The sequence below is a fragment of the Carcharodon carcharias genome, chromosome 4 (assembly GCF_017639515.1).
Source record: "Carcharodon carcharias isolate sCarCar2 chromosome 4, sCarCar2.pri, whole genome shotgun sequence".
Classification (NCBI taxonomy): Eukaryota; Metazoa; Chordata; class Chondrichthyes; order Lamniformes; family Lamnidae; genus Carcharodon; species Carcharodon carcharias.
In genome coordinates this window covers 9651051-9673448 of record NC_054470.1, presented here as the reverse complement: position 1 = coordinate 9673448, position 22398 = coordinate 9651051, and the positions used below count along the sequence as shown (strand labels likewise).

General features: G+C 39.2%; 1 protein-coding gene across 4 annotated transcripts in view; it reads right to left on the bottom strand.

The window, feature by feature from the left end:
- Window positions 1–7791: 7791 nt before the first annotated feature.
- The window catches only part of LOC121277398 (dmX-like protein 1), a 258411-nt gene continuing 243804 nt past the window's right edge, over window positions 7792–22398 (bottom strand). For all 4 annotated transcript variants that reach the window (XM_041186812.1, XM_041186814.1, XM_041186813.1 and 1 more), the window contains 3 exons: window positions 14937–14989; window positions 12036–12253; window positions 7792–11012 (listed from right to left, as the gene is read on the bottom strand). In XM_041186812.1, the coding sequence (XP_041042746.1) occupies window positions 10779–11012; window positions 12036–12253; window positions 14937–14989 (505 nt within the window). In that variant the 3' untranslated portion in view covers window positions 7792–10778. The remainder of the gene's footprint in view (window positions 11013–12035; window positions 12254–14936; window positions 14990–22398) is intronic.

Genomic DNA, 22398 nt, shown 5'->3' with positions numbered 1-22398 from the left:
ATAAATGGCGAAATTTGTTCAGGTATGTCCTGTACACAAAAAGCAGGACAAATCCAATCCAGCCAATCACTGCTCCATCAGTCTACCCTCAATCATCAGCAAAGTAATAGTAGGTGTTGCTGACAGTGATATCAAGTGGCAGTTACTCAGCAATAATCTGCTCACCATTGTTCAGTCTGAGTTCTAGCGCGGCCTAGAGCTATGGCCCCGACATGGATAAAAGTGTGCTAAGAATTACACTAACAACCAATCTAATTAAGATTATCACTCAGGCTTGCAATGTGGTTCACTTATGCTTGCTAAAAGCTACATATATTCTTATGTATGGACCTGTCTTCTGAAGGCAAAGGGAATGTCCAGGCATTGTGCCTCTTTTGAATTAAGGAAAAGCATGGGGAACAATAGTTACCTGGTGCATTTGCCATGGTGACACCTCAACCAGAGTTGAGTTGCCAACCAATCAGCACCCTTTCCTCACGCAGTATAAATTGTTACTCCCTTTGAAATTTGGCAATCTTGCATCTGTCCTGATGAGCACAAGATGAAAAGCTTTGACAGCATGTCTCTTTTTTCATGACACTTTTCTAGATGATTATGTCAAGGAACCAACTAAGGAACAGGCTATTTTAGGTTTAGTATTGTGCAAGAAGGATTAATTAATAGCCTTGTAATAAAGGGGCCTCTAGGAAAAGTGATCATAATATGATAGAATTTTATGCCGACTTTAAAGTGACTTAGTTATGTTGGAACTTATTATTGGTGATCCCTTGCTGGCAAGGATGATTGTCTTCATTGAGTCCAAAGATGGCTGCTGAGGCCGATTTGTGATCTGCAGACTTTATTGCACATAGGGCATTTGTTGTCATGTGGGATGTCTGGTCATGTTCGGGTCATGGCGTGTTCTTTTTGCTGCTTTTGCTATTCCTCCTCATTTTGTTGTCATTGGGCCTTAAAATGCTGGGATCATTCCCACAGACTCTGCCACCATCTGATTTGGTGCAAGGCAATGGTCTCCCAGGAGTTGATATCACTGTTGCATTCCTTCATCTTGGCTTTCAGCACATCCTTGAAGGGCTTCTTCTGTCCTCCTCTGGTGTACCTCCCCTGACTCAGCTGGGAAAAGATGACTAACTTTGGGAGCTTGGTATCTGACATACGAACTATATGACCAACCCAACAAAGCTGATGGTGGATGATCATAGCCTTGATGCTTTTGGTGCCTGCTTGTGAGAGGACACAGATGTTGGTGCGTCTGTTCTCCCACTTAATAAGCAAGATCTTCTGCAGGCAGCACTGATGGTATGATTTCAGTGCTTTGAGGTGCCTCCTATACATTGTCCATATTTCAGCCCACACAGTAATGAAGGGATCACAACTGCATGGTAGATCATGAGCTTGATTTCAGTTTTGAAGTTGCAATTTTCAAACAGTTGCTTCCTTGGGTGGCCAAAGGCTGCACCAGCAGTTGTCAGGTGATGCTGGATTTTTTTCATCAATGTCAGCCTTTTGAGAGAGATAACTTCCAAGGTGCTGGAAGTGTCCCCCATTTTCTGGGCACTCATCATGAATCTCAGTCAATGGGGCTGGGCCGTGTGCATTTGGAGCTGGCTGATGGAGGACTTTGGTTTTATGAATGTTGAGTGCAAGGCCCATCTTCTCCTATGCCTCAGTAAATATGTTGATGATTCGCTGGAGAACCATTTCAGACAGTCTTAATTTATAATTGGTGTCACCTGAGATTAAATAGTTTACTGCCCATTTGATAGTTGCACTCCAGCAGGGAACTTGTCTCTCGTCAGACAGGCAGTGGCAGCAAAGAAGATAGAAAAAAAGAGTTGGAGAGGTGATACAACTTTGTTTGACTCCTGTCTTAACCTCAAAAGGATCTGTAATGGATCCATTGTTAAGGATCACCACTTGCAAATCATTATGAAGCAGGTGAAGGATGGTAACAAATTTTAGAGGGCATCCACACATAAGCAGAATTTTCCAGAATGCTTCACGATTTAGAGTTGAAGGCCTTTGGTAATTCAAAGAGTGCAATATAGAGAGATTGATGTTGTTCGCAACATTTTTCCTGTTGTTGGCGAGCTGTAAAAATTATGTCATCCATGCCTCTTGATGGCCCGAACCCACATTGAGATTCAGGGAGTGGTTCTTCAACAAATGGAATAAGTAGATTCAGAAGGGTTCTTGTAATGATCTTTCCTGCAATGGAAAGCAGGGAGATGTCTCTGCAATTTCCACAAATGAATTTGTCCCCTTTCTTAAAGATTGCTACAATCATGGCATTCTTGAGAAGATTCGGGACTTCCTCTTCATTCCAGATCTGTAGGGTAAGGGCATGAAGCTGTAATGTTAACGCCTATCCTCCATGCTTAAAGATTTCAGTGGAGATTACATCATCATCTGCTGCATTGTTCTTTATTTGCGTGATGGCTTTCGTCGCCTCATTAGGCGTCCGTGGAGTGCCGAATCCATCTCTAACTGGGTGTTGTGGGATGGAGTTGAAAATACTCTCAACAGCTGATTCTTGGTTGAAAAGGTCTTTAAACTACTCCCTTCAATGGGTGTTGACAGCTTCCCTTTCCTTGATCAGATCTCCTCCATCCTTAGGCATCAGAGGAATTGATCCTTGAGTACCGGCGCCGTAAATGGTCTTTGTGGCAGTGAAGAAGCCACTGATATCATTCATGTTAGTGAGAAATTGAATTTCTTTTGCCTTATCTCCCCACCAAATGTTCTTCATGTCGTGGGTGCACCTGATTGGATCCTTCAGAGCTTCGACGTGATCTTCCATGGATATCTCTTCTGTTGCACCCATTTGGGAGCCAATTTGATGGCCATAATTGAACAAGTAAGTCGGTGATTGACCCAGTAGTCATCAGTCCGTCATTGCTCTGGTGGTGCGGACAACTTTGCGATTCCGGGCACAGACGATGATGTAATTGAACAGGAGCCAGTGTGGTAACATCCATGGTCCAAGCAGTTTTGTATTCGTTGCTCTGGTAGAACAGGGTATTAGTGAGGATAAACCCATGTTCTGCACGTTTGTTAAGGGAAAGATTGCCGTTGGAGATGGCATTTTCAATTCCTTCCCTGCCAATAATTCCATTTCAGAGAATGGAATCTTTTCCAACCCTGGCATTGAAATCTCTCAAAAGAATAAGCCTGGCCTCCTTTGGAACCTCAGAGTACGTGGTCAAATTTGATAGAAATCTTCCTTGGTTTCATCAGTGGCATCCAGAGTTGGGGCATTTACATTGACCGTGGCGGTGAATTAGCTCCTTGCCAGTTTGAGATGAAGAGTCATGATGCATTCAGTTCTTCCGAGCTCATGAAGCTGGTTCACAAGTTTATTCTTGATGGCAAATCCAATTCCATGAACTCTGCATTCTTCCGATTTCCTTTCCAGAAGAAAGTATAGCCGCCTCAGAGCTCATTGAGATGCCCCTCTCCAGCTTGCTGGGTCTCAGAGCAGTGATAGCGGTCATATTGCTGCAGTTCTTGGGTGGCAAAAGCAATACAATGCTCTGTACACTCACGGGTATGTCTATGAGGGTCCCGATATTCCAGGTCCCAAACCTTACTACTTTTATCTTGTGTGCATTTCCACCAGGAAGCTGATTCCTCTGGACGTGTCTATCCAGTCGGGAGAAGTGAGGCAGACAGTTTAGGGCACCTTTTCCAGTCCCTCCCCAATAAGGAGTGAACAAAATGGATCTTAAAGGTGGCTGCTCAGTCACAGCTGCCGAAAAGCACCCCGGTCTTGACTGAGTGCTAGAATTTGGAACAAATAAAGTATTTAGGTATGAGTGAGGGGCAAATTTACTGAGGTAGATTGGAAAACTATATTAACATATATGCTGATAGATAAGAAGTGGCAGATATTTAAATAATTCACAAATATACATTCCCTTAAGAAATAAAATTCCTAAGGGAAATGTGGATCAACTGTGGCTAACAAAATTGATTAGATTGGATTAAATTAAATTGGAGGAAGCAATTTATGTTGCCAGCAAAAGTAATAAGCCTGAAGATTGGGAAGACTTTAAAATTCAGTGACGAATAACCAAGAAATTGATAGAATTGACAATAGACAGGAGAAATTATAATGCAGAATAAGGAAATGGCACAGTTATTAAACGTTTTTGTGGTAGAAGATGTAACAATGCTCCTGAAATACTGGGAAATCAAGAGTTGGATGAGAATGAGGAGCTTATAAAGACATTATTAGTAAGGAAAAAGTACTTGGGAGATTAATCAAAAATTCAAAAGTCCCCTGGACCTGATGGTCTGCATCCTAGTGTCACGAATCACTGCGGAAGTGCGCTGCAATACCAAGCCCCACTGTTCCCCGAGTTACGACAAATGTGAAAAAGTTTGATCAAACCACCAGATTGCCCCAATTCTACCTGTTTAATTTAGGTTAACAGAATACAAGCACCAGGTTTGTAAACTTAACAAGTAAATAACTGTTTATTGAACAAACTGTCATTAACCAGTGGCAAAAGAAAGAAACACGAACTGCTAATTTTTAACACTATAACCTAAACTCTACCCCTTCTTAAATCTCTATATACACACACACGCGCGAGGCTTAAGACATACAAAAAAACATGGATTTTAAGGGTGGGATAAAACAGTTCAATAGCATCAATTCCAGATAACAGGATTAGATGGGTTGATTTTGCTCAATGTCTTCCAAATTCTTCAGTTCTTGTTGATGACATGAGGTGGTTTTCCAGCACGTTCAGTATTCAGTTCACTGGTTGACCACTTAACTTTCAACTTCTCTAACAGTGATTTTCCCCTTTGTCTCTTGACAGGGGTTTTTAGAGACACAGAGCAGGTTATAGAGATATGAGAAGAAAAGCCAGCTAGCTATTATTGTGGAATTACTGGAATCTTCCACATACAGGAGAAAGAGGTTTTAGGTCTTGCTCTTTTCAGGCTAGGAGCTATTCAGCTGCACTGCCCTCTCACAAAACCTGATCAGGAGTCAATTAAAACATTGTTGCCAAGCAGCTCCCTTGGTCCAGGACTCTTTGGCAGCATCCTGTCTTTCATGGCACACGTTTCCAGGACTGCAACATTGTGTATATCTCTTATCTTGTTCCAGTGGACATGTCTTTCAAACTGCAGCCATTGTAATTTTAATTCACAGTCCAACACAAAATAAGATTTTTTTTCCCCTTACACTAGGGATTTAAAAGAGGTGGCTACAGAGATAGTGGATGCATTTGGTTTTGATCTTCCAGAAATCTCTAGATTCTAGAATAGTCCCCATGGGTTCAAAAGTGACCATGCTATTCAAGAAAGGAGGGAAAAAAGAAAACAGGGAACTATTGGCAAATCAGCCTCATGCGTATTAGCGGATAAACTAGAACCTATTATTAGGGGCATGGCAAACAGGCACTTAGAAAATCATTATAACAATTAGGCAGAGTCAACAGAAATTTATGAAATGGGAATTTTTGACAAATCTGTTAGAATTTTTTGGGATGCAACTAGTAGGATGGATGCCTAGTGCATTTGGATTTTCCAAAAAAAAGCATTTGATAAGGTGTCACCTAAGATTAAGAGGGCAAGGGATTGCAAATCATATATTAGAATGGATTGAGGACTGGTTAATGGACAGAGAGTAGGAATAAATGTGTCATTTTTAGGTTACCAGGCTGTAATTAGCAGGGTACTGCAAAGACTAGTGCTTGCGTCTCAGCTAGTTACAAACTATATCAACGACTCAGATAAAGGGTCTGAGTGTAACGTATCTAAGTTTGCTGACAATACAAAGTTAGGTGGGAAACGAGCTGTGGGAAGAATGCAAAGAAGCCGCAAAGAGATATAGATGGGTTGAGAATTTAGGAAAGCACATGGCAGATGGAATATAATGCGGGGAAAAACAAAAGCAGATTTTTTTCTACAAAAGTGACTGGAGAGTGGTGGTGTACAAGGATATTCATCCCTCTGATTATGAATCACAGTTAACATGCAGGTACAGAAAACAATATGGAAAGCAAATGGTATGTTAGCCTTTATGAAAAGGCAGCACTGGAATAGTAAACAAGTCTCACTGCAATCATGCAGGACATTGGTAGGACCACAGCTGGAGGACTGTATACAGCTTTGGTTTCTTTACTTTTGGAACATAAGAACATGGAGGAATAGGTAATTCAGCGCCTTGAGCCTGCCCTGCCATTCATTACAATCATGGCTGATCTCATTTTGGCCTCAACTCCAATTTCCCACCCACTCACCATAACGTTTCAACCCATTACTAATTAAAAATCTATCTCTTCCTTAAATTTATTCAGCGTCCTGGCATCCACTGCACTCTGAGGTAGTGAATTCCACAGATTCACGACCCTTTGAGAAAAGTAACTCCTCCTCATCTCTGATTTAAATCTACCACCCCTTAGCCTAAAATGATGGCCTCTCATTCTAGAATTCCCCACAAGGGGAAACATCCGCTCCATGTTTACTTTGTCTATCCCCTTTAGCATCTTATATACCTCAATTAGATCGCCCCTCATCCTTCTAAACTATAGTGAGTATAGGCCTAAACTGCTCAATCTCTCCTCATAAGACAAGCCCCACATCTCTGGGATCAATCTAGTGAACCTCCTTTGAACCTTCCTCAAGTAAGGATGGAGATACTTGCCTTAGAGGGAGTGCAATGAAGATTCAATCCTGTCATCTCAGGAATCAGTCTATGAGGGGAGATCGAGGCTAGCAAGTCTAGCACAAGAGGTCACAATCTCAGGATAAGGAGTCATTTAAGTCATTTCTTCAAAGGATTGTGAATCTTTGGAATTCTCAGGAGATCTGTGGATGCTCAGTCATCAAGTATATTCAAGATAGACGTTGCTAAACATTTGGTAGAGAATTATTTGGTTTGGAGATAGTATGGGAATATAAAATTGAGGTAGAAGTCCAGCCATGACCTCACTGAATGATAAAACAGGCTCCAAGGGATGAATGGCATACTTCTGCTTCTATTTATGTCCTTAAAGGTAAAGTTGATAACATTTTCCAGTTCAGCATGAATGCAGGAAGTGGCACTTGCATACCAGAATAAGAGGTAAGGAAAGGGACCAGAGTAGTATGGGAGTGAAAAATGTTCCATGTATGCCAAGGAAAGGCAGGCATAGCTCAGGTCCATAGAGGTTCACATTGCAACACCTTTTATTTGGAAAAATGAGTTGAGTTTAAAAAAAGCTGGTGTCCTTAAAAAAAAAATGACCTGGTTATTTATTTCATTGTTGTCAGTGGGACCTTGCTGTTTGCAATTTGGCTGCCACTTTTCCTAGAGTACAGTGGCTACAATTCAAAAAGTACTTCATAGGCCATTAAGCTTTTTGGGGCATTTGCAGATTGTCAAAGGGATTAGACAAGTGCAAATTCATTCCTTCTTTGCACATTCTGTCCAGTTTCTAGAGGGAAGGTGGTGGTATCTGGATCTGAACAAAGGTGTCAAAGCCTGGAAGTTGTGAGGTGGGGAAAGTAGAGACTGCCAATTAAATCTATTCTTGATAATGCAAAATCATTTTTGTACTAAAGATGCATTGCTTAATAATTTAAATGAAGAATTTTTGAGATAAAGTACAGCAAGTAGTGTGTTCAGGAAGGAATACCACTAGGATGTGACAGAGTTTAACAGCAGCACCAATTTGTATTTAATTAGATAAATTAGTAGGGATGACAAAGCTCTCTTTAAAGAGATGCTCTTTATCTCCAGTTACAAAGTCTACAACAGGAGCTCCACATTATAAGAACCATGCCAAAATGTTTTTCCTTCTATAGCTGTTTTATTGAAACAATTATTTATGTTAAGTACAACATGATTGACATAATTCTGTTTGAAGAAAATTCAGTACAGCCAGCCTCTGATAATATAACCAGAAGCTGAGCACCAGTAATTTTTAACTTGGAATTACATATTTCTCTTTTATTATGATTCAAAGCATAAGGCTAATTTTTACTTTAGGTGCTGAGTTCAAAATCTCTGGGTAATTTAGGAGTCAATGATAATGATTAAGCTGTGCAGTATTTTCTTTGAAATTAATTATTACAGCATATTCCATATAAGTAGGAAAGAGGAAAAAAAGTTTTTTTTCAGATATATCAATAGTATTTCATAAATTTTGCTCTATAATAAAATTAATACATTTTATTGCACAATTAAAATGACCAAGATTTGATTCTTCTGTACTCTTCCTTTCTGTTGTTATACTCTTACCTATTAAATAAACAAACGCGATTATCTGACAGATAAAATTAAGTTTTACCAATAAGTGTTTTAATTATACTGAAACATTTTAAAGCAAAGACCTGAGTATATAACGAAAAAAAAAATACAACCCTGAATAAGTCCTTTATATATACTATGATGAATGTAAATGCGTGCATGTAATGCCTATATATGAAAACATTTGCAAAGCAAGAATTCATATAATTAATGAAATTAATAGATACATAAAACTGTGATCAGTTAAGGTTACATGTGCACTTGACTTCATGCTTAATCTTATACTTCAAACACACACTGTGGCATATGCCAACTGCGTATTAAAAAGTGAACCCATTACAAAAACATAAGATTTTATTCCTCTTTGCTAAGCAATACACAAAATGCTTTATTTGTTTTATAACCCAGGTTGTCAACACTTATAAAACAATGTGCTTTCATTCACAATAAGTGAACTGCTATGATCTTTTACCTAAAAATGATTATTTCCAATATTGGGTGTGCATGAAACAATAGCAAATATATATATTTTTTAAAAAGCAGTTATAATTATTCCTGCATTTGATGGAATATAAGGAAGTTTTCCAATTGTACAAGGTTCAATTTGTACTGCTGTATACTTTTACATCTGGATCTTGTAATGAAGTAGCTGCTGTTTGACTAACATAGTGCTAGTGCAATTCATTAATCCTAACACATATCCTTTTAGTTGGTCTAAAAAGATGGTGCTTACCTTTCTTTTATAAAAGTAAATTGATTTACACAAAAATGACTAGTTAAAAAGTGAACCAGTAACATTACGAATTTGATAGGTAAATTGGTAAGGTAGAGGTTTAGCTCAGCATTTTCCAATGTTCTGAATACCTGATTCGTCAGTTTGATCAGTACATGCTGGCAAGGGCAAATGTTCCTTATGCGGAGAGGGAATTAAAACAAAATAGGATGGTCAAGTAATCATGGTTCCACTTCCATTCATGTCTTTTCAGTTGACACGGAAAAGGAAGGTGGAGTAAGTCTAGGGGAACTGTCAACCTTCCCTCACTGGTACTGGTACATGACATTAGATGGGAAACATCCAAAAAGCATAAAAAATGTTTTTTTTAAAAAATCAGAAGTATGGAAATTTTGCTTTTGTTTTAGAACAGGAATGCTGAATGTAATGAATCATAACATATGCAAAGGTAAATATTAGAAGTTGAAGCTGAGGGCATTTGCTCAAAATTTATCTTTAGAAGTGATTATTCCTTCACACGCTATACATTTAGTCATAACAAAGGATAATCAATTAGCAGTTTATAAATATGCAACTTTTACTTCAACTTGCTTTCAGGAAAGGAAAGCTCCAACCATTAGTCTGGTTTTGGCTTATTTTCCATCAAGCATTGCATTTAAACATTTGACCATATAAAAGATACATTTTTTTTTTAAATTGAACAACTCTGCATATCATTAATCCTTTCTAACCTAGGATGTTCAAGATAAATGTTCGATGTCCATTTACTGTCTTATTGCAGCAAAGGTTTTCTAATCTTTTACTAACAGAACTCACAATAGAGCTTTAACTACTTAGTTTAGGTCAAAAAATGTTTTAAAACAATTTTCTTTCATACCAATACATTGCATAATGGACTGTAGGATGCAGCTGCGTGTCCTTGATTCCCCACATCATGGGTTACTAATCTTTTTAAATTCAGATATTGAGTAATCTTGGCTCGACAGCAATACACCCATTATTGGACTGTTACAAAGTGGCACTGGCAGTAGCGGCTGCTTGCAGTTCCCTATGGCTATGTATGCTTGCACACAAAAAGAGATAACAATTAATTTAGATATTATTGTCTCAGTGGAAGAACCATTTAAACTTTAGTGGATCACATTTACAGCTATAGCTCAAGACAAAGGATTTCTTTTTTTTATACTTTTGCCTTCCATTTTATTGTAAAATGCTGTGCATGGTTTTTTTTTAAATTCTCCCTTGCCACAAACACCTGGAACACTAGCTATGTTCTCCTGTTTGAAGATTTTAAGCAAAAAAATAAGTATCTATAGCTTGTATTTCAGGGGCTTCCTAAGGCAAATAAACAAGGAATGGTCACAGTTCAGATCACCTTATCATGTACAAACTCTTAATACAAGCTTAAAAAAGATAATTATTGTATCTTGTACTATTTGATTCTCTTTAGAGTGCTGTACATTTGACACTTCAAAAAATACCGGCAACCTGTATCAACGAAGAAAAGCTTTTTTTTTTTAGCAGCAACACATTTTACCTTATTGTACAATAAAATTACATCATTCTTACATTTTGACACATTTAGATTCAAGAATTCCTAGTTTTAATTATTAACAAAATTCAAAAGTTTACAATCTTCTTAAGGCATCAGTGCATTAAGAATTAAAACAAGAAAGAAAATCTCCACTTCAGCTCAACACATCTCTCTGTGGCAGCAATGTTCTCCCTACACTTAACACGCAGAATATTTCAGCTCTGAATTTAAGTCGAGGGGCTATGTTGACGACGTCGCTATCATAGTATAAATCTAACATCATTTTGCCAGATATCTAATTTCCCAGTCCCTGTGCTAAAACGATCTGGCAGGATCCTCATCTTCATGGTTCCATCAGCTCCACACGAGAACATATGATTTGCTGGACCAGTTTCTACTTGCATGACTCCTGTTCCTATGTTTCTGAAGAGTGATTGGCGAGCATGCTCATTTGAGAATGTGTGAATCAGGCTGTGGGTAGACAAGCTCCAAACCTAAAGGTAAAAGCAAGTCAGCGTAAACGGAGTGCAGTCTGAAAAGTTTACTGCGGGGCATGTTCACCAGCTTTCCTAATCCTCTCCACCCATAAAGGGATATCTTTTAAGCACACTACTTTAACCTGCTGGAGACATGCACTGAATGCAGTTGACTGTCATGCACTAAAACCGCTACCTCAAATTCTCTCCCAACGGCTTCCGAGCTGGCAAAAGGAGGCCAGTGACTGTTTTCACTTAAATTCACTTAATTGTGGGGACATGCTTGAGTTTTGCTCAGCAACCCCCTCAAAGCAACAAGGCTGAAGCTAGAACTCAAGATGATGTGGATCGTAGGTGCAAACTTTCATCCCATTCGAGCTTCATCAAAAGTGTGTAGCTTCTCCAGTACCATCACACTCTACTTGCAACTTGGCCCCGTGACATTTTTCAAATATAAATAGTACTTTACCAAAATAACTTATTTCAGAAGGCAAAATGCTGTACTTAGTACTAATGTGCTTTACGTAGCCAGTAGATAAAGTGCAAGAAGGAAAAATCCGTCACATGGAAGTCGGACTTATCCAAGCAGAATATCCTTGCATTCCACGCTGTATAAGTTAATAATTGTCTGCATATTACAATGAATGCCGAATCCGTGGGACTTTTCCACAAAGCAAATGGGACTTCTTATGGAGGCAAAAACATAAATCAGGAGGAGAGGGTGAGACAGATTTTGCGATCTTTAAATTTATCAATGGATTATGGATGACTAAAGTATCGACCCATAACATGGAACAAGCTTAAATGGACTCAAAAATCAATTCACGTCCTAAACAATCCTCTATAAAATGCAGCATTTTGGCTTGGTGCTGCCTAAAACAGGGTTATGGATACTGGCATATTTTCAGTTATTCTCCAGTAAATGTTTAGATATTTTAAGATTGCTGTTTTTTTTCTGGGGAAAAAAAACATTTCTAGTTACAAGTAAGTGTGTCACCATTATTTTAAATTGATAAATAATATTTTATATATCACTTGTACCTTCATATTACCCTCGGCAGACCCTGTAATGAAGTATTCCTCTGATGGATCTACAGCAATTGCTTTGATAGGTGAATCATGAGACTGAAAAGTTTGACGCAGTAATCTCTGACGTAGGTCAAATATACAAATGTATCCTTTTCTTCCTCCTGATATCAAAAGTTGTTGCTTTGATGCATATGCCAACACGGTGGCTCCACTATCATGACAGGTGAAAGCTGGAATGCAAAAACGATACACTGAACCAGTCACCTTGTTTATGGATAATCTGGCAGTCCTGTACAGTTTTTCAAATAAACTTTCTAGACAATATCAACTAGTTACACTAGAATTTGCATTGTTTTTACATCCTGCAGTAAAAACTCCTCAAAACAAACTGCACCAAAATGTTTTGTTTTACAGATCAACTGACTCAGTGGGAGCCAAAGGCAAATCATTCTGACGATGCAAAACACTATCAGCTTTCTACATAAAAAAAATGAGCCACGAATAGTGAAATGCACTTTCCAATCAGCACCTGAAAGCTACTGAGCAGAGAACATGCAAGTACACATACGCAGACCACTGCTTTGCATGGCCTTAAAAGCATGTATAGTTGGAAGTACAACTCAATAACAATGACTCTACAATTGGATGTGTATTTTAACATGGACTATGAGCAAATGACACTGTTAAACTGTTTGTTTATAACAGTCATACTTGTGTTTTCTTCACATGGTGTTTAGGTACAGCAAAGAGTGAATTCCTTACCTCCGCCTGAAGGTGACAGGAAGATAGAGCATATCTAGATGCTACCCAGCTTTCCTAAAGCTGCTTTGATATTGTGTGCAAGACCTATACCCATGCCACAGGTTCCTAACACACAAATCTCACACAACTGGGGTACAACCCCAAAATAAATTTACCACACTCCATAAAACCTGGGTTGGGAAGACCCAATTTAAAAGTAAATAAAGTCTCCTGGTTGCTGGACTTAGTGGATTCAGCTGGAAACTGCAAAAGGCATGCATGTTGCGAGCCAATAGTGGCAACACATCTTTAATGAAATATAAAATCAACAGAAGGCTCTGTATTAAACAAAGGAAAGGAATCATTCCAAATTAAATTAAACTGCACTTTTTCCACATTGTAGCACAAAGCTTCTCTGATCATTTCAGTTTAAAATACAAAACTTTTAATGAAACTAATGGGAAAAATACATTAAAGATTTATTGCACAACTGAAATTACACTTGTGTGCACTTTTCTAAATGCTCCCCGTTAGCATTAGTAAACTCAAAAGATAGTAGCTGAAGCAAAATAAAGTATCCCAATAGTGCAAACACAATTCTGAAGTACACTATTAAAATAAAGAGGAAAAAGGTAAATTTGCAGTTCAAAAGAGTTCCAATTACTAGATGACTAAGTTTGTATTCAGGCATGCCTGGCATAATCAAGTAGGTGCTTAAATAGTATGTTAAAATATGTACCTTGTACTGTACACATAAATCCATTCCTTTAATGCTTACTCCATCAAAAAAAATCGCAATTCTCTAAGACAGAAATACTATGCAGAGTTTAAATGATTTAAATATGGTGCAGAATATATCTGACACTGCCTTTTCAGCACCAATAACTTGCATTTACAAAGCTCATTTAAAGTAGTAAAATATCTCAAGGTGATCCAAAAGGCAATTATCAGAACAATATTTTACACTGAACCACGCAGGGAGGTAGTATGGCAGAGACCAAAAGCCTGGTCAAACAGTGTCCTAAAGGAGGAAACAGCAGTAGAGTGGAGGAGAGGTTTAGGGAGAGTGTTCCAAAACCTGGGCCTCAGCAGCTGAATAGTAAAACTTGTTTAAAAAAAAAAATCAAAAACCTTGGTTTTTTTTTGGAAACTTTTAACTGTTTCAGGAATATATAATAATTTTCATAGCGTTATTGGAATTTATTGTAAAGTAATAGTGGGATCTATGTCTATGGGTGTGTCTGGGACTTAATTGAATTAAAGGTAGCTGGTCTGAAGGCTTTGATGCATCATAAGATAAGCTAGGTTTGAAATGTTAAGTAGGTAAACATAGGTTAAGTTTAGGGAACATTTCCATCTTTAACTAGAATTTTGAATTCAAAAGAGGGGGTGAAATGTTTCACCTAGCCAGTAGACGTTAAGAAATAGTGTGCTTATTTTTCCCCAAATGTTACTGGTAAAATTGGTACTATAATAGATTTTTATTATTAGAGAAGTAAAGTCCAAAGACATAGTGAAACAATGGGAATTTGCATTCAAAGGGGAAATCTGTATAAAGGAGATGAGGTTGTGTGTATGAAAGAAGGCATTTTAAAGTCTAACAAGTGTGATAGCCTCCAGCTTGTAAGCCTCAGGCTGCTATCTACAAGAAACTGAAGCTGAGAAAAACTTATTTTGAACTTGACTATCTAGGGTATGTGCTTTGCCTGGGCTGTTTAAATCTACGTTGTTTTACTGTTGGCTTAACGGAGGTGTAAATGGGAGTTCGATTAACTAGGGGAGCTAGGAGTCATCATTGTAGTAATTTGTAAACCTTTGTATCTGCTTAAAATCATTTTTTAAATTTAATAAAGGTTTAACTTAGCTTTGTAAGAAGCCTGTAAGACTCGGTGGTCTTATTATTTCTGAATTCAAGACACAAAACTCGAAATATATACAAATTACAAAACAGTTGTTTCAAGTTTCCCTTTGGGATTTGAGCAGCTCAGCATTTACCATCGGCCGTCCCATAACAAACATGCATCATTTGCTAAAAGGTCGCAAATGAATACGCTGAAGTTAATTGATTTTCTTCAATTATTCTGGCAACTATTTTTCAATAACTACTGCCTATAAAGATTCATTATAGATGTTATTGTGAATTTGACACCATATATTTTCTATTAAACTCACCATGAATTAGGCTATTGGTTTGTGGCACAAGTGTATCCCAGAGGCAGATATTCCTAGAGGGGGAGAAAAAGTAATTGTGACAAATATACATCATATTACCTACATTCATAAGTTCATTTCCGTTGTTTCTTCAAAAAAGTCGAACTTAAGGCTGACGTTTGTATCGAGCTCCCCATTCTTAGGCAGCTACAACTTTAAAGTTTTGACCACAATTGAAATACTATAGTCATAGATAGCAAGTTATAACTTCGAAATAGATGTCAACATAAAAAGGAAGAAATAGGGAAATCCAGATGAGAAATGGAAGAAAATTACATTGTACAAAATAAGATTTACAGATAGAATGAAGAATGCCATACCTCACAAGGAATTATGTAAATACAAAAATCAATGAACCATACACATGCTGATCTGTCCTGTTGATGTGATCACTAGAAGTGGTACCAGTACCACCCCTCCAAGATTTTGAGATTCCAGGGTCAACTTTGAGACAAGGGTCTTGTTACATTGAACAATGACTGTAGCTAAGGCTAAAACATGCCAAAAATTGAAACTGAGGTTGAGATTACATGTGAAAGGCACTACCATTCAATGGCTAAGCAATCAGAGAGATTTTTTCAGGCTCAAATCAGACTTCTATCTTTAGCCTCTGGATCTGGTTTCTTCTTAAGTCTACAATGGTGGTTCAATTTCACAGTCTGGAAAACATTTACAAATAAGTAAGGGGCACGCAAGGAGGCACACAACTATGTTGGAGTGAGATGGAGGCTGAGTAAGTAGCAAATTAGGCTCACATGGGAACTTGGTGCACAGGGGATAGAAGTATAGCATACATACAAATTATTCTAAGTTAATTAAATTAAGTTAACTAAATAACATAAGTAATAATGGCAGGACAGGTCTTATGTTGCAGCTGTGGAAAGTGGGAGCTTTTGGATGACAAGGCGATCCAGGACAAACACATCTACAGAAAACGTAAGCAGGTGGAGGAATTCTAGATCAGGATTACTGATCTGGAATTCGAACTGTGCACACTGCGCTACATAAGGGAGGGGGAGAAATACGTCGACACTTTGTTCCAGAAGATGGTCACACCTTTTAGAAGAGGGTTGTCCGTTTTAGTCAGCAGTGAGGAATAGGAGTATGTGACCATGAGTGAGGCAGGTAATGGGGGTCGAGCAGACAGTAGTGGAGGAGCCTCAGACTTTGCAATTGTCAAACAGGTTTGAGGTGCTCACAACCTGCGTGGATGAAAGCGAGGTCTGCAAGGTGGATGAGCAGGCTGGCCATGGCACCACGCTACAGGAAGCTGTTCAAGCAGAGGAAGCAACAAGGAACGTAGTGGTAGTAGGGAATAATATAGTGAGGGGAATTGACACTGTTCTGTGCAGCAAAAAGCGAGAGTCCAGAAGGTTGTGTTGCTTGCCCGGTGCCTGGGTTCAGGACATCTACTCAGGGCTGGAGAGGAACTTGCAGTGGGGAGGGGGAGGATCCAGTTGTCATGGTCCGTGTAAGTGCCAATGACATAGGCAGGACAAGGAAGGTGGTTCTGCAGTCAGTATGAAAAGCTAGGTACCAAATTAAGCAGAACCTCAAAAGGTAATAATCAGTGGATTATTGGCACAGGACAAATAAGAGTAGAGAGATGAATGTGTGGCTCAAAGACTGGTGTGGGAAATGTGGGTTCTGGTTCGTGGGGCACTGGCACCTGTACTGGGGAAAGTGGGGGCTGTACTGTCGGGACAGTTGGCACCTGAACTGTGCTGGAATGTGTGCTCTTGCGAATTGCATAACGAGAGAAGTAGAGAGGGCTTTAGCCTAAACAAGGGGGAAGGGGGATTAAACTTGGGTAGATGTGGCAAATCAAGGGATTGATTCAAAGCAGGAGACCATAATAATAATGTGGGAAATGAGGGTCATAGAATAGCAGAGGGGGCAGAGTGATAAAACCTAAGAATACTCCAATAGTCAAGGCTGGATGTTACAAAGATAACAAAACAAACAAAACTAAAGGCTCTATATCTGAATGCTCAATTCATCACAATTCATAACGAAGTAAATGAATTGATGACACACACTGAAATTAATATGATCTGATAGCCATTACAGAGGCGTGGCAAGGATTGGAACCTGCATATTGAAGGGTATATGATATTCAAGTAGAATAGGAAGCTAGGTAACGGCGAAGGGGTAGCACTGTTGATCGAGGATGGCATCGGTGCAATAGTTAGAGATGACCTTTGGTTTAGGAGATCAGGATATAGAATCTATTTGGGTACAGATGAGGAACAGTAGGGGAAAGAATTCACTCGTAGTAGCGGTCTACAGACCCCTTAACAGTAACCACAATGTAGGACAAAGTATACAAGAATAAATAGTAGCTGCTTGTGATGAAGGACTCCAATAGTCAAGGGTGATTTTAATCTACTTATAAACTGGAAAAATCAGGCTGGCAGTAGTGGCCTCGATGAGGAGTTCGTAGAATTCTTGAGTTAGTTTTTTTTAAGAGCAGCATGCTCTGGAACCAACCAGAGAGCAGGTTATAGAAAGAAAAACAGAAAAATGCTGGAAAAACTCAGCAGGTCTGACAGCATCTGTGCAGAGATAAAAAGAGTTGACGTTTCAAATCCATATGACCCTTCATGTGTCTTGAAATGTCAACTCTGTTTTTCTCGCCACAGATGCTGTCAGACCTGCTGAGTTTTTCAAGCATTTTTCTGTTTTGTTTTTGGATTTCCTGCATCTGCAGTACTTGTTTTTATCTTAGAGAGCATGTTATATTAGACTCAGTATTTTGTAATGTGACAGGATTAATTAATGACCTCAGAATAAAGACACCCCTTGGTAGTAGCAACCACAATATGATTTAATTTACCATCCAATTTGAAAGAAGGAAGAGTGGGTCCAAGATTAGCATTTTAAAATTAAATAAGGGCAACTGTGTGGGCATGAAAGCTGAGCTAGTTAAAGTAAACCGGGATACTAGGATAGGAGATAGATCAATATTTCAGAATACTACGAATAGTTATATTCCTATTATAAAGGAAAATTCAAAGTGGGGGGGGGATCCACCGCCCGTGGTTAGCAAAGGCAGTTAAGAAAAAAGCATGTAACTGTGCAAAGATGAATGGCAGGTTAGAGATTGGTCAAAATATAAAGAACAGCAGAGAATGACTGAAAGGTTAATCAGGAGAAAGAAATTAGAGCATGAGAGAGAGCTAGCTAGAAATGTGAAAACAGGAAGCAAGAGTTTCTACTGGTATTCAAAAAGTTAAAGAAGCAAAGTGAGTGTTGGTCCTCTAGAAAGTGACAGTGGCGGGGGGGGGGGGGGGGGGGGGGGGGGGGCAGAATTCAGGTAGATAATAAGGAAATGGCGGATGAAATGAATAAACATTTTGCTTCTGTCTTCACTATAGAGCACAGAAAAACATTCCAGTAATAGCTGTAAATTGGGAATGTGGAATTCAAAACACAAACAGATTAGCCATGATCTTATTGAATGACGGAGAATGCTTGAGGGACCGAATGGCCTACTTCTGCTTCTATTTCATATGCTCATATGTATATTATCTGCTCAGTCTAAGGAGAAATTAAAAAAAAATCATTCTTGTGATGTGCACAGTTAGCAATGCCAGAATTTGTTGCCCAAACCTAGTTACCCTCAAGAAGATGGTGGTGAGCCACTTTCTTTAATGGCTATATTTCATATATTGAAGGTATTCTTACACTGTGGTTAGGTAGAGTGTTCCAGGATTTTGGCCTAGTGACAATGAAGGAATGATGATATATTTTGAAGTCAGGATGGTGGGTGACTTAAAGGGAACCTCTGAGGTGGTGATGCTCCTATACATCTGTTACTCTTGCTGTTCTGGGTGGTGAGGACTTGGTGAGTTGCTGCAGTGCATCTTGTGGATGGTGCACCCTGCAGCCAAATTGCACCAGTGTGGAGAGAATGAACGTTTAAGATGGTGGATAATGGATATTCCACTAGTTTGCTGATGGGATGATAATTAGTCAACATAAGTTCAAGGAATGGCATCTCATCTTTTAACTCTGTACTCTACAACTTTCTGGACTCAACGTTAAGTTCAAAAATGTTCGATCGTGACCTTTGCCTCTATTTTGTTTCATGCTTTTTTCTTGGGTTTCTTTTTTTCTCATTTCCTTCTTTATTCCTTCACTTAATATTTGGATGGCTGCTATCCATCCATTCACATCTCATCTGCACACATCCTTTGTTTATTTACTCATTAGCACTCCCTTTGGCTTACGTACCATGAAACTTTTTTGTCATTCAGGCTCTACTGCACTTCACCCAAACACAACCCTTCCCATTTGTTCTTCCTGCCCCCTCATCAGCTTTCACTTCCTTGAAACCTATTACGTTTCTATATTTCCTCAGTTCTGAAGAAGGGTCATTGACCTGAAACCGAATATTTCCAGCACTTTCTATTTTTATTTCAAATTTCCAGCATCTGCAATATTTTGCTTTTGTGTTGTAGCAATTGGTCAGATTGGATCTGTCTTGCTTTTTGTGGAGAAGACATCCCTGGGCAATTTTCCACATTGTCAGGTTGATTCCAGTAATGTAGCAGTTTTGAACTACTTAACTAGTTTTAGAGCACAAATCTTCAACACTACAGCTGGGATGCTGGCAGGCCCATAGCCTTTCTGTAGCATGGAGTACATGAACCACAAAAAGTGAATATGCAGGTACAGCAAGTGATGAAGAAGGCGAATGGAATGTTCATTCAATTGATTCGTGGGATGAAGGAAATTTCCTAGGAAGAAAGATTGAACAGATTGGCTCTATATCCATTGGAGGTTAGAAGAATGAGAGGTGATCTTATTGAAACACTGAAGATCCTGAGGGGACTCGACAGGGTGAATGCTGAGAGAACTTCTTCCCTTGTGGGGGTGTCTAGAACTAGGGGACACATTAAAAATTAGGGGTCTCTTATTTAACAGTAAGATGAGGAGAATTTTTTTTCTCTGAGGTTGTTAAACTGAGAAATTCTCTTCCCCAGAGAGCAGTGGAGGCTGGGTCCTTGAATATATTAAAGGCTGATTTAGATAGATTTTTCATTGGCAAGAGAGTCAAGGGTAATGGGGAGCAGACAGGAAAATTGAGTTTGAGACCACAATCAAATCAGCCCTAATCTTACCAAATGGTGGAGCGGGCACGAGAGGCCGAATGGCCTACTCCTGCGTCAAATTTCTGCGTTCCTGTATGGGGTAAAACGAATTGGCTGAACATTGGCATGTGACAGTGGAGACCTCAGGAAAAGACCGAGATGGATTATCCACTTGGTACTACTGCTGAAGGTGGCTGTGAGCATTTCAGCCTTGTATTTTGCACTCAGGTGCTGTACTCCACCATTGAGATTGGTCCCCTGACTTGATGGTAATTGCAGAATGAGGGTTATGTCAGGCTACAATTCTGTTGCTGCTGATAGCTCATAATGCGTCTTTGATATCCAGTTTTTCAACTCTTTCTTGGACTCGAACTCAAGTCCTGTCGAAGGGTCATGAGGACTCGAAACGTCAACTCTTTTCTTCTCCGCCGATGCTGCCAGACCTGCTGAGTTTTTCCAGGTAATTCTGTTTTTGTTTTGAATAGTTGGATCTGTCTCGAATCTCTCACTAGCACCGTGGCAGGTGCACTGAATACAGTGGAGGTTGTCCTCAATGTATAGACAGGACTTTGGGACTTGCTTTCCACAAGGATTATGGTTACTCCAATCAGTACTATCATGGATAGAAGCATCTGTGAAAGGTAGACTGGTGAAGTGAAGGTCAGGCAGGTTTTCCCTTCATGTTGGTTTCTCATTGCCTGTTGCTAGCCCTTTTCAGCAGTTATGTACTCAGCAGTGAGAAGCTACTGAGCCACTCTTGGTGATGCACATTGATATACCCCACCTAGATTATATTCTATGTCTTTGCTCCCAACAGTTTTCCTCCAAATTATTTTCAACATGGAGGAATGTTGTTTGATCAGCTCAGGGAGGGTAGTAGGTGGTGATAAGAACTTAGTTTTCTTGTTCATGTTCGATCTGAAAGCATGAGCCTTCATGGGGTCCACAGTAAATGTTTAAGACTCCAGGGCCTCTCCTTCCTGACAGTCGACCATTGTGCTGCCATCTTGACCAGGGATTGTGATAAAGGAATGTATTATATCCTTTAGGAATAACTTATTTAACAAATGGTATCAAATGAACATGTAGTAGATTTATGCAACTATAATTCAGAGCACCTCCATGGTATGAACTTAGGCTTGTGCTGAAAAGTGAGATTCTTCCGTGAACTAAATCCACTATCTTTATTTCAATGTCTATAGAGTAACAATGGCAGGGTTTGTCAGTAGAAACTCCATGTCACGATAAATCTCCTTCCAATTAAAGACAGCAGCTAATGCATTGTTATCCATAATCCAATAACTATCTGAATCAGATGGATGTTTGGAGGGTGGGTTGGTGGGGAGACATGAAGAGTGCAGCAATCAAGAATTTAGGTTAATGGCAGGGGGGAGGGGAGCGTTTTACTGTAAGGGGTAATGATGCAGATTGAATGCAATCTGAGAGGGGGATTAAAGCCCTTAGGGACATGGGAAGATATGGCTGCAAGGCTGTGTGTTAGAACTGAAAGCCAAGTCAGTTGTGGTGGGAGAATGTGCTTAGTGGATGGGGTGGAGGGGTGTTGGTTTCGCTTAGCATTTTACTTTATTGCTCATCCGCTCAAATCTGGCAGTTTCCACTTGTGCTTCAAGAATTCAGATACTCAACTTTTAAACTTGACCATCTTCCAATCATTGTTTATCTAAATATTTTAACAATTTCTCTAATGCTCAAGGAAGTTAAAGAAATTGGGATAAAACAGCATCTTAATAGGTTTCCACATAATTTCAGAGGCTTTGTTTGAAAAAGGGAACTCAGGCAAACAAACTAAATATAAATTATTTTTTGCAGCTTGAACATGTACACTGATAACACCCAGCTCAACCTCTTCACCACCCCTCTTGATCTGTACACCATGGCCACATATAAGCTGCAATTTTGTACAGTTAAACATCGATAATACTGAAATCATTGTTTTTGGTCCCTGCCACAAACTCTGCACCCACACCATTTATGCCATTTCCCTTCTCTATATGGGGCTTTTGAGATCGATTACAAAATCGGTGACCCGAAAGACCCCCAGCTGAATTTTCTAACCCATATACTCTTCATCACAAAAAGTGCCTACTTCCACCTTGGTGTCCATTTCTGCTCCCGTTGGGATACTTAGCAGGCTGTTTCTTAATTAAGATCATTATAGCTAAGGTTGGTTCTCAAAAAGTTCAATCATCGTACACATGCACTGTTAGTTAACATCGATGAGGAGCAGGAATCCTTGTGATCAATTATTCTTTCTGACCTCAACCATACTGTAATTGGTTATCTGTATGTAGATTAGATTGAACTGA